Genomic DNA, 13,712 nt, shown 5'->3' with positions numbered 1-13,712 from the left:
TAATGGTTCCTTCATTTTTTCAATGTCACCACCTGGATGATATACTTTTGCAAAGTGCTCGCTCAGTAATTCCACTATATCGACTGATTCAGTGATCTCCTTACCATCGTCATTCCTTAAAATCATTTTTCCGTGTACAGTTTTTTCTTGCTTGCAGCATATTGAAAGAACTGTTTGGGATTCTCTTTAGCTTGCTTAGCCAGTTTTCTTTCATAATCCGCTTTTGCTTTTTTTACCACACTCGTTACCCTTCTGACCTGCACTTTATACCGTTCGTAGGCCTGCAAGTCACCTCTTTCTTTAAATTCCCTCCACAATTGTTTCTTTTTTTGCAGCTCAAGTTTAATGGTGATATTCATTTAACCCCCTACTTGCTTTACTATTCGGACCCTAGGTATACAATCAGCCATAACCTCCTGTAAATGCTCCTTGACCACTTCCCATGCTCTATCGAAGTCCAGCTCTTGTAGCTGTACATGCCATGGCACTGATCCAAGCAATCTCCTAAGCTTGTCATACTTGTCAGTACGGTAATTCCACATATACCCTGTCTTAATCGAAAATTTCACACCTTTAGCCACCTCCCAGGTCAAGACCTTATGATCACCCTCGCCAATAGGTGGCAACATGGTCATATTCATTACAGTCAAATTCTGAGATGCTATTACCAGGTCAAACACTTTCACACCCCTAGTATTTTCAATTACATGCTGTCTCAGATAGTTATACCTTAATAATTGAATAAAATCCATTTCCTTCCTCCCATGTGTCCTCTCCTCCTTCCAATCAATGTTACCATAGTTGAAATCCACCATAATAATTACCATCCTTCCACTCATTTCTTCTTTGCTATCTCCACCATCTATTCCATCACCTGGTCTATAGCAGCACCCAACTGTATATTTTGTTCTGCTAGCCTCAATCTCATACCAAATAGCCTCAAATGAGCTCTTTTCACTATCCTGCGATACAACTCCAATTCTCCTTGGCTGCAGTTCATCAGCTATCATCAATAACCCCCCCCCCCATTTTATTCTCTCTGTTCCTCCTAAACACACTATAACCTACACATTCTATCCCACTAACTATATCATCTTCCGTCAGCCATGTTTCACTAATGCCAATAACCTGTGGCCAGGAAGAGCCAATCAAGGCCAAAAATTCTTCCTTCTTGTTCCTAATACTCCTGGCATTAGTATACATGAAATGCAGTGATCCCTTTGTCCCACCCCTATCTCAATGCGTTATTTTAACTGTCCCATTCCGATTTTTTGTCCTTAGTACCGGCTCGGGTACATTATATACATTCTTACACTCATCTGTCTCATTGATGTCCACATATCCACTCCCCCCCCCTCTTTGGCAGTTCTAGTTTCCCTGGTTCTGCACATCCATTTTCACTTCATTCAGCAACACTGTTTCCAATCTCCGCACACCAAATCCATTCAAATGCAGGCCATCCATCTCGTATAAATCCTTTCGCCATAAACAAATTCGCCAAGAATAAATTTGCTTTCACAACGTTAAAAATGATGCACAGAAATAATTGAAAATCTTTACATATGTAGAGGGATTCCAATTTAAGCATGCGCACTACTGCTTTTTTGAATTCAATTCCTATTGTTGTTCGGTAGTTGTATTGATCATGTCTTTTTATATAAGAAAAAAGTTATTCTATAGTTATTTGTATTCTAGCTTTTTAAGAATAATGAATTAAGAAAAACTAGTACTTTTCTTTATCGTAAAATACAACACTAATCAACATGACAGTATATTGATTATATTTCAACATAATCAATATTATTAAAGCACAGTCGAAAAAATAGAAATTATACCAGAAAAAGTATCGATGATGTGACCAGAGCTTATAGCTCAATAGCACTCCATCCACACATTTTCTTCAATCAGATGAAGGGATAAAGAGTCAAGGATTCAGTCCATCTCCGAAAATAAATAAATAAACTGGATAGGACTTCAAGTAATAAAATGAAAACAATACACAAAGAATAAAAAGGAGACAGAACAAAGCTGGTTGTAACTTGAGGAGAATAAATTCGCTTTCACAACGTTAAAAATGATGCACAGAAATAATTGGAAATGTATTAAATTATTTGATTCAATTACCTGATGAACAAACAACAAGGATTAGACCTTTGTGGTCTCATCAGTGGGAGCTAGACACCAGGAAATACCAACGTTAAATCAATACCTACATTGCACATTAAATAACTATGATAGTACACAAAATGAAATAACAGAAAAAAAAACAAATCAAAAATAGATGCAATATTTATATTAAAAGTAGAGAACTCATCAGAATCTTTACATCTGAAGTATGTTCATGACTGGGCTACATGAACATACTACGTGATGCCTTTGCACGAATTGCCTTAGTATCCCATAATGCAAAGCACATTCAGTTCCTTTTGGACCTATATTTCTATGCATTATGGGAAGGATTACTACAGACACAGGTTTCGCCCTTTGTGGTCTCATCAGTGGGAGCTAGACACCAGAAAAATACCGACGTTAAATCAATACCTACATTTTACATTAAATAATTATGATAGCACACAAAATGAAATACCAGAATTAGCAATAAATCTGGTAGAATATCCGAATGTTTTAACAGTGCTATCTGGAAGAATAAGTAAAGAAACAAAAATAAGAATCTACAAAGGAGTTATCAGACGAGTACTAATTGATTACATTTTTTACATTTGCAGGCGTTTACATTTCACATTGATTACATTTGTAGGCCTAATTACTTCGTTATTAGACCTACAAAATTTAGGCCTAATAACGAAGAAGAAGAAAAAACAGTCACTTAACATTGCAAAGCTAATTTATTTAATTTTACTATGGCCATTTCTAACATTGAATTATCCTATCACCATATCCTATATCCTATGACCACATTAAGTAGTCCAGAAGAACTTCTCAAAACCTGGAGAAGAGACCAACTGGATGGCAAATCTATTTGAAAAGAAGAATACTTCCGTGCTACCAATCAAGGAAAAAGAGAAGAGCTGGTGGAGAAGACTTTATCTTCTTATATCTTTATAAAAAAATAAATACCGTAGTAAGCTGAATGCAGATCCAGATTTAAGACTGACTTACATCGGTTGAACCTGATTTCAAAAAATTGTGCCTCAAAACAAACTCAAGGTTCACACGGAACATTTGTTTTGTATAAAATATTAGTTGTGTGTTTTATAAATATTTCAAAATATATTCAAGTTTTTCAATTATTAATAAACTAAAGTAACGAATGTAATGTCTTAATTAACGTAATGTAGTTTTTTAAGTAATCTGTGATGTATTTACTCGAATTCATTGTATCTTTGAGTTTTGAATGTAAATATATATGCACTGTCTGTTTACCTTGTTTCATTGCTTTTTATTCCAATTATTGGGCTATTTATTGACATTTACAACATATAAATTTGAAACAACAGTAACTATATTAATTACAAACAATTTGCTAATATAATCCAATTGACTGCACCGAGATTTCATTTTATATAAACTTTAATGCGATACACATCACCAAATTATTCAATAATTAACGTCTTTCCTCTCTGAATACCAATAATACGTATCGTGCATGTTGTGTTTCGTGTGCATTAAAGTAAGAAACAACAAAAATCGGCTCCATTTAAAATAGGAATGAGAACTTTATTCATTATGAGAAAGACATAACAATGGAAACGGATGAACATAAAAGCAAAAAACAGCTCCAGGAGTACATACATTAATAACACTGATTGGGTGACAACACAATGAAGAACTTTGGGGTTGTAGAGACTATCTCGCTGCCATGCCTGGGACAGTAATGTTATCTTAACGAAGTGATTGTCCATTTTAAGGGTAACACTACACCCTTAGTGTGTACTAGCAGTATTACTTCATGTTACGTGTTAATATATATATATATATATATATATATATATATATATTAAATTTTGGTTCGAATTTCTTCTGATGCAAATATATATATTATTTCTATGGCAACCATGGCGATTTGGATAAGGTGTGATATCCATACATGGATATGCTTTGAAAGGGGGAAGCCCAAGATCACAGTAGAAATAGGAAGCTTGCTGGACAACATTCAATAGTTTATATGCAGAAGTGGCAAATTGCTGGCGGGGGGAGGGAGATGAATCTTTAAACTACGAAGGAATAGTTTCAATAGCTTTAAAATGAACGAATCTCGTATTACTCTATAGGAAGGGCAAAGGTTTATTTTCTTGTGGTGCTTCTGGTCACGTGTGTGTGTTTTTGCGCGGCAGTGAGCATAAAGAATCAAGCAATTAGGAGGAGGAGAAGGAAGAGGTTGACTAACCGAATCCCTGGATTGCATATAGGAGACAAAGTTTGGGTAGGATACTTGTGCGTCACGCGGACGGGGTGAAAGAGAAATAAGTTTTATATATTAGAAAACTCAGGAGGAGAAAGGGATAGAGAAGATGGTTCTATGAGCTAGTGAAGCTTATTTAAATGATCTTTTTTTTCCCTATGGAGTTCTATTTATCAGGTGACGTATAGCTCAGTTGATACGAAATATACAATATCGAGTTGATAAAATTCAAGAACATCTTTAAGAGAGATTTAAGACCTTAGGCATCACAAGTTTCTTTTTTTTTTTTTTTTAGGTGAAAATATCCTTTCTAACTACCAAAGGCACCGGCATTAGTTTGGCAGCTTCTTTCTTCTGTTCGTCCTTATATATATACAATGATTTTTTTTTTTTTGGATTGCGCAAAGAAGTTGTACGCATGCTCAAAGGCAAACGCACCAGTTTAAGACAGAACAACGAGAATAAGAAGCTACCCCCTGGCTAGGGAATTCTCAACTATAAACTGTGATAAAGGGTTATGTACATAACAAAAACTCCGACTTGGCGGTCGACAACAAGATTTAGATAATATGAATGCAGATTTGGCACAAAAAACACGTGCAACTGATGTTGCCTTTTTTTTTTTTTTTAAGGAGTCTGCCAGAAGACGTGGCAATATCTCCTGAGTTCATCTGCTGACTGTAGACACTAGTTTCGTATTTTTTTTTTTTTCTTCTGTTTAAATTCCCCTCCATCTCTGTTTTGTAATTTCAATACTATTTGTAAATGGAGCTGCGTCAATGGTTTTTCGTTACCATGGTAACTTTGGGCAAACAAAAATGAACGTACACAAGACTCACAATGCGATTACAACAAAGAACACGATAGCAGAAAGATTGGTATGATATGAAATCTCCCTATCGATATGCCTCGTGACGATTCACAAGAAAGTAGACAATCATTAATTGCCTCTTGATAATGAGATGTAAGTCGCTTACCGGATTATTTCCCCCTCATTTCTTGGAGAGATCAAGTTATGGACAGTCCCTGGATAACGGGTCTTCCGTTTATGTACCTGACTCTGAAGGAAGAGGGATAGGCGAGAACTTAATAGTGATAATGCCCCCGATTTCTTACTTTTTCTGTAAAGGTCAAAACCAAAACGAAACAGCATTTCATCGATACATGGTTAGTGTGGTTCATAAAATGTGTTCAAATAGATATTACCTCGAATAGACAAGGGAGGAGGAAGGAGATTATAACACTAGATATATCTTGCAGCAGTGTTCTGGCTGGGAGTGGTCACATATAGCTGTCCTTAGGGAAATGTTGAGTTGCTGATATAGAGAGGGGAGTGAACCTGCTGACTTTATGATGTTTACAGTCATATGAAAAAAAGTTTGGGGAAAAACTAATTTTCATGATCCTTGTCCGCTTACAGATGCCGAAGAAAATCCTCCAAACCCACTACTAGGTGGTGGCATTTTCGTACTGAGACGTGACAGTCGGGGTTCCAGGCAAAGAGAAAGATGATAAAGTTCTTCATCCGGTAAGAACCTACTGGGATCTAGTAGGTAATTAGTAACCTAAAGGAGAGAATGTTGGAAATTATGTGCGAGTAAAAACACCTCTATTAATTTTACGTCAGTTTTACGTTTTAATATATACTAGGTACATGAGATGGTCTTAAATATAGGAAGCTCGTCACAGAATTTAGAAATAAAACTAATGTTTTGACTAATTTCTCTCTTATTCGATCTACATTTATTCAGTTGGCTCTCCACCATATTTCTCCACCATACGTCTATTTCTTTTATTTATTTTGTTATCTTCACTAAAACTGTGCCTAAATATCTGAAGTGTTTTACATGTTCTACACGTTCGGTGTTTAAGATGCAGTAGACATTTTCCCACGTTCCTGCTTGATTTCATCGTTTTCGTCTTTTACTTCTGATCTTCGAGCCGAATTTGTTATAGAGAGCCCAGAAATACTAGATTAATTTAGAATGCACAATCATCTGCACTGAGCAAACACCTAAACTGAGAACACATCTAATTTTGATATCAGATGAAGATGCCACTTTTCTTCGTGATGAGATTCATATGATGGTAAATAACAGGGTTGAGAAAGCATCCTGATTTTAAAACGAACCATCTTCCCGTTTTCTAATCTTCCAACTACTGACTTTCAGCTTGAGCATAAGCTATATACTGATCTGTATAGCATCTCATTTAATCCACATAATTGTAACGTTTTGGATAACCTTTCTATTTTCACCTTATCATATGCCTTTACCAGATATATAAAACTGAATGCAGATCTTTGTTACAGTCAAAAATTTCTGGACTACTTGTTTTAAAATTTTATAAGCTGTAATTCATACTTAGCGTGAACCCAGCAGGTTCTTTCTCAGATTTTCACAATCTTTCTTGGTCTTTTTTCAACTTAGGAAAATTAATAGGTAAATTCTTTTGCAATTCATAAGATTTAGCCTTCTGAATTCTGCAGAGTACTCACTGAAAAACTTTTATACTTCCATATTTGAGGCATTTCTGATGAAATATCTAATTCCGCTGCTTTCCACATTTCCGGTGACTTTTCCTGTCTAAAGTATAAACATATGATCATAAGTTTAGGTAGGATTCCTTTCATTTTGAACATTTTTCTACCGGTGTTCAATCACATCTTATCTTGGCCAATAATCGTTCAAAGCGAATCACCAGACATCTAGAATATCTTCAACTTCAATTATCTTTTCTGATTTCTCTTATAGTACTATATATCCTTTATTTTTAAGTTTTTTCTCAATTACTTCCGGAACGTTTTGCTTTCTTCGTGATATTTACCTTCTATATTCTTCATCTTCCCATCTTTATGTTGTAACATGGTGTTAGTAATATCCAATCTCTGTTTTGAACAGAAAATCAGCAGATACTTTCCATTATTAATAGTTCTGCTCTTTTATGTATGTCTAATATTCTTTCTTACTCTACTCTCTATGTCTCCAATGCGGATCATTCCCCCCCCTTTTTTTTCCATCTATAAAGACTAGAAATATTCTTCTGCATTACTGCAACATATGAAAGAATAGTAATAAACGAGTTTTGTTATCCAATTCTCCATTTTGTAGCATATTGACATCACTCGAAATTGGCTGCCACTCACGATATTTATCTTCATGTTTAGGGATAAATACTATAGCCATTGATTTCATTTGTCGATATAACCTGAATATAACAACTTGTTATTTAGAAGACTGTCTGCTTTAGTTCATCATTTCCATATCATCAATTATATTGGCATGGTACGTCTTTGATTAGTCTGCTAATTCCAATTCATTTCCGTTGAACTTCTTACGTTAATGATGTCTATCTTTAATTCTGCTAAAGTTGGGTTGGAGTTTGTTCCAGTTGCTTGGAATAAACTCCATTGGATCTCTGACGAGAACTTTATTAAACGGAGGCATCCAATCTGGCATGATATTTGTTCATCTTTGTAGTTTCAGTTAATAGAAAACGAAGGTTGGTTTGCTACCACTCATTCCTTGGCTTTTCAATATCTACCTCAATACCAAATAATGGGACACATCATGAGGAGATAGGGATTGGAGATTGTCTCAAACGCTCAGCTTTTCCCATTCATGTGAAGGGCTCCTCCATAAATTTGTTTGGACACACACAGTGATGTGATTGAATATTATTATACCAAATATATCACCATATTATCATCATTTCCACTTTTGTCTCACATTCTACTCTACTCAGAATTCATTTTTAATTTTTTTTATCTGCTCTTTTGAAATCGGATTATTTTTGTTGTTTTCTTGAAAATATGTTTTTAAACATTTTATAGAATTGTAGGAAATATAATTATTTCCTATACGAGTATTTTTATTATACCAAAGTCAGCATTCACTTTTTTGGTGTATATTGTCATGCTTTTTACTATTCCTCCAATGAATGACAAGCCATAATACAACAAAATACATCTGAATATGTTTGAAGATGAGTAGCTTGAATTCAACACGTTTTTTCTAAACGATTCTAAAACTAAATAGCTCATCAATCCTTGTGAAGGATTGATGAGCTATTTAGTTTTCAAATGAAAGACTTTTTAACAGAATACAAATTATGAGTGAAATACTGTAAGTTTGGCAAACTGTTGCATCTAAATTGCTACCAACCTCCTTTTTAAGTACTTGGCTCACTTTTTTGCATACGAGACTTTTATGAAATATTAATTTCTTTACACGAAGAATGGAAAACAGTTAAAGAGTAACTGGTCGAAATCAGTTGAATGATACGATCTGTACAAATGGATATCACATTTAACTTTCCTCTGCCAATATAATCCTCCCCATTTTGGTCATGGTGTGCTGAAAGTTTTAGGTGATGCTTAGAAACGTTAGAAAAGACTGCATTTCGATCCAGTTAGCACTATTCCATATTGCTAATCTGGTCGGCCGAGTGAACAACATGCTGATCGACCAATCGATTTTAATTCCACTATTGGCGTAGATATGTTTAGGAGAAAGATGAATATCATCGTCCAGTGTGAATTTACCATCATCATCCTACTTACTGGAGACCTGAAATGGCTTGAAAAAAAAGTTCCATGATTTGCCAGTACAGCAAGGAATTATCCAATTCTTAGCTCACTTGATGTAATATGTTAATGTACTATGGGTATGCAATATTTCTCTGAGTGGAAGTTGAATCGTTCAACTTAAAAGCTTCTGAATGAGGAAAGAGAATAACCAGACTTTTTGGCACTTTATCAACTTACTAATTGTTGTATTTAGTTTTGAAGGATTGCACAGATCAATCGAATTCAATTGAACATTGAATCGAAGATAAAAAATTGTTCTTTCATTTATTTCAGCTTCTGTCAAAATAAAACTGGTCAGTCGAAAATGATCAACATTTGGAAGTGGAATAACAACAGCTCGAATTTAGTCTCTAACGTAATAAGAGAAGTCCAGTGCTTTATACAGTACTTCTCTTAAACGTAAACGCCTCTATAAATGCCTCGGCTACTGATTATACTAGATTAATGCTTATGACTTATTCTAAGTAATTTTATTCACAATTAATTTTTTTATTCTTAAAAACTTTCCCATGCTCAAAATAATATGAACGATATTCCATCTTTTAGAAACATTGGATGTAGTTTAGTTCATAATTAAATAATCATTGATAATATTTCTTACCTTTCCATTCATTTCTATTTTATAAGGAGTTTGCTGGAAGTGTCTGATTTCCCTGATCACATGAGCAACCTGGAAGAGAAAATGTTTGAGTTAAACATTTCTAAACGATGTTTCCATTAACATTAACCCATTTAGATCAAGCTATACTTAAATAGGGAAAAACAATATTTTTTTCGAGATGGCTATTAAAATAACTGATTGTCTTAGGCTAGCTATCTGTGCTGCCTAAGGGTGGAGATTGGCTACCCTCCAGGCCTGGCCTACTTCCTTTGGTGAATAAAAGGCGTCAGCGGATTTTTCCCCTCTAAATTTCATGCCGTCTACATTAAATACAACAGGAATTTGTAGATTAAAAATGAAACACATACGAACCATTCTCATTTTGGAAAAATTGAGCAGTCCTTCTTCTGTGAAATTGGGAGTTCCCTCCTCGATGAAGGATAGGTCAGTCAGGTACATGCCGAGGTAAGGGATACAAGGAGGATCACACCTAATATAAATTAGGAAGAATCGGCATCAGAGTGCTTGTAAGTTTTCTATGTAACGCACATCTATGTGTTGTGCTTATTGTACTTCATCTGATAAAGATAATTTTTTTACCTTATCCCCATATTAATCTCTGTAAGTCATACAAATTAGCCATTCTAATCACAATAATCACTATATAATTAGTTTGATATCCAATAACACATTAATCGTCGTTTGTGATTAAATAATCAGACTATATATGTATTCTATAGGTAATCAGCCTTACAGTGCGTGGTCCATTCGGACATTGTGCTGCATGAATAATTAAACCATAAAGTATTCTTTTTGATTTCTTTGTTTTTAATAAATTTAGTTTAATCCTTTATCCAAGTGTGAGCAAACAAAGTTTGCACCTGAAAATATCTTCAGGACTGAGGTAAGGAGTACAACACTGGGAAACTCGGAGCAAAGGTGGATAAAGCTCTCAACTCCTTGTCTCAGTATCTCCCACAATAGCAGTATACTGCTATACATGTCCGCAAGGAGATGTGCTGTGCATTGTGGGAGATACTGAGACAAGGAGTTGAGAGCTTGATCCACCTTTGCTCCGAGTTTCCCAGTGTTGTACTACCTTGCCTCAGTCCTGAAGATATTTTCAGGCGCAAACTTTGTTTGCTCACACTTGGATAAAGGATTAATCTAAATTTATTATAGTCTAACCAAATGAAAAATAAACTTTCAACTTCTTTGTTTTTTTCCCTTCGATTTTGATTATAAAGATGCCATGGCACAGTCCAAACGCTATTGAGTTCAAATATTGCTAAAATGCAAGAAACCGTGTTTGAGGGTCTTTGGAACATATATTAGTAATAGTTTTTTCTCAAAATATTAATGATCCCCATTTGATGATCACCAATTTTTCTTTATCCTCCTCTGACTCAAGGATTTCAGCAATTTATGGTGTGTTCTAACCTCAGAAGGAAGCCCTCTAATATAAAGAAAGTTTTTCAAACTACGACTTCCATTCCTTTTTTTTTCAGATGGTTTACATCCAATATTTCTAATTGCAATTGTTTAGCATGCACCATCCAGTTGTATTTATATTTATTTTCTCTATTATTGGCTCTTGTTTTCATTATTACTTCATTTCGTGTGGAAAAAATATGCTATCATTTTAGACGAATTTTCAAATGAAATTTTTAAATGAAATTTTCAGATGAATTTCTAAATGAAATTTTTAAATGAAATTTTCAGATGAATTTCTAAATGAAATTTTTAGATAATATTCTCATGAAATTCCTAGATGAATTTCTAGACGAATTTCTAGAGGAAATTTCTAGACAAAATTTTTAGATCAATTTCTACATGAAATTTTTAGATGAAATTCTCCATGAAATTTCTACATAAAATCTCTAGATAAATTTCGAGATGAAAAATCTAGATGAAATTCTACATGAAATTCACCATCAAAAATCTAGATGAAATTTCTAGATGAATTTTTAGATGAAATTCTACATGAAATTTTTTAGATGAAATTATACATGAAATTTCTAGATGAATTTCAAGATGAAATCTTTAGATGAATTTCTAGATGAATTTCAAGATGAAATCTTTAGATGAATTTCTAGATGAAATTTCTAGATAAATTTCTGCTTGAATTTCTAGATGAAATTTCTAGATAAATTTCTGGATGAAATTTTTAGATGAAATTCTGGCTGAATTTCTAAATGAAATTCTACATGAATTTCCTTATGAAAGATTTATATGAAATTCTACATGAAATTTCTAGATGGATTTATAAATGAAATCTTTAGATGACATTGCTGGATGAAATTTTTGTTTGATGAATAAATTTCTAGATGACATTTCTAGATTAAATTATAGATGAATTTCTAGATGAAATTTCTAGATGAAATTTTTAGATGAAATTCCCCATAAAATTTCTAGATGAAACTCTACATGGAATTCCTAGATAAAATTTCTGGATGAAATTTCTGAATGAAATTTTTAGATGAAATTCTACAAGAAATTTTTCAATAAAATTATACCTGAAATATTTTAGATGAAATTTCTAGATGAATTTCAAGATGAAATTTCTGGATGAAATTTTTAGATGAGATTTTTTGAGATTATTTTGATGAGATACAAGAAATTTCTCAATGAAATTCTACATAAAATATTTTAGATGAAATTATACATGAAATTTCTAGATGAAATCTCTAAATGAAACTCTACATGAAATTCCTAGATAAAATTTCTGGATGAAATTGTACGTGAAATTTTTAGATGAAATTCTATAAGAAAGTTTTCAATGAAATTACACATGAAATATTTTAGATGAAATTTCTAGATGAATTTCAAGATAAAATCTCTAGATGAAATTTCTGGATGAAATTTTTAGATGAAATTCTACAAGAAATTTCTAAACCAAATCTCTACATGAATTTCCTAACGAAAGATTTAGATGAAATTCGACATGAAATTACTAGATGAATTTCTAAATGAAATCTGTAGATGACATTTCCGGATGAAATTTTTGATTGATGAATGAATTTATAGTTGAAAGGTTTGATTGATGAATGAATTTATAGATGAAATTTCTGATTGACAAATGAATTTCTAGATGAAATTTTAGATGAAATTCTACATGAAATTTGTAGATTAATTTCTAGATGAAATTCTACATGAAATGTCTAGATGAATTTCTATACTATTTGATCAAAAGTATCTGCACACCTACTCGGAACTAATCAAACTTTCTCTGTCATAGAGTTTACAGTAGTGGACATTAATATGGGATGGGTCAACCTTTGCTTCTCAGACAGCATTAACTCTGCTGGGTCGACTTTCTACAAGGTGTCAGAACGTCTCTGGAGGAACGACAGCCCATTCTTACTGAAGAGCCATAACCAGAGCAGTTCATGATTGTCGTTAGGGTTCTGGAGCGAAATTGGCATTCTAATTCAACACAAACGTGTTTTATGGGATTCAGGTCATGGATCTGGGCCAGCCTCTCTATTTCTGCAACGTTATTGTCCACAAACCATTACCTCACATTCCCTCTGATACAATAGTCATCACCGAATTGATCTTCTACCATAGACAGTACACAACAGCTCAAATATATTTGGACCCTCCCGCATTTAGATTTCTGACTAAATGGATTTCGAAATGAAATCTCTTGGTGACATTTCTATATGAAATATTTGATTGCTGAATGAATTTCTAGATGAAATTTATGATTGATAAATGAATTTCTAGATGAAATTTCTAGATGAATTTCTAGATGAAATTTTTAGATGAAATTCTCAATGAAATTTCTAAATTAATTTCTAGAAGAAATTCTACATGAAATTCCTAGATACCATTTCTGGATGAAATTCTACATGATATTTTTAGATGATATTATACAAGAAATTGTTAGATGAAATTATACATGAACTTTCGAGATGAATTTCAAGAAGAAATTTCTAGATGAAATTCTACACGAAATTCCTAGATAAAATTTCTGGATTATTTAAAATTATAAAATTTCATCTAAAATTATACATGAAATTTTAGATGAATTTCTAGATGAAATATCTAGATGAATTTCTAGATGAAATTCTACATTAAATTTCTAGATGAAATTTCTGGATGAAATTCTACATGAAATTTCTAGATGAAATTCTACATGAAATCTCTAAATGAAT

The 13,712-nt window shown here is 33.3% G+C and overlaps 1 protein-coding gene across 1 annotated transcript in view; it reads right to left on the bottom strand.

The window, feature by feature from the left end:
• Nucleotides 1–5,760: 5,760 nt before the first annotated feature.
• LOC150105752 (ras-specific guanine nucleotide-releasing factor 2-like) overlaps nucleotides 5,761–13,712 on the bottom strand; it is a 294,996-nt gene continuing 287,044 nt past the window's right edge. Inside the window, exons 30-32 of the mRNA XM_090394546.1 lie at nucleotides 9,925–10,042; nucleotides 9,553–9,621; nucleotides 5,761–5,928 (exon numbers count right to left, since the gene is read on the bottom strand). Coding sequence (XP_090250672.1) covers nucleotides 5,761–5,928; nucleotides 9,553–9,621; nucleotides 9,925–10,042 — 355 coding nt within the window. The remainder of the gene's footprint in view (nucleotides 5,929–9,552; nucleotides 9,622–9,924; nucleotides 10,043–13,712) is intronic.

Source organism: Typopeltis vanoorti, chromosome 6 (genome assembly GCF_054136105.1).
Source record: "Typopeltis vanoorti isolate ZY-2024b chromosome 6, IOZ_Tvanoo_1.0, whole genome shotgun sequence".
Lineage (NCBI taxonomy): Eukaryota > Metazoa > Arthropoda > Arachnida > Uropygi > Thelyphonidae > Typopeltis > Typopeltis vanoorti.
Note: the sequence above shows the minus strand (reverse complement) of the source record. Positions and strands in the feature narration are given on the sequence as shown.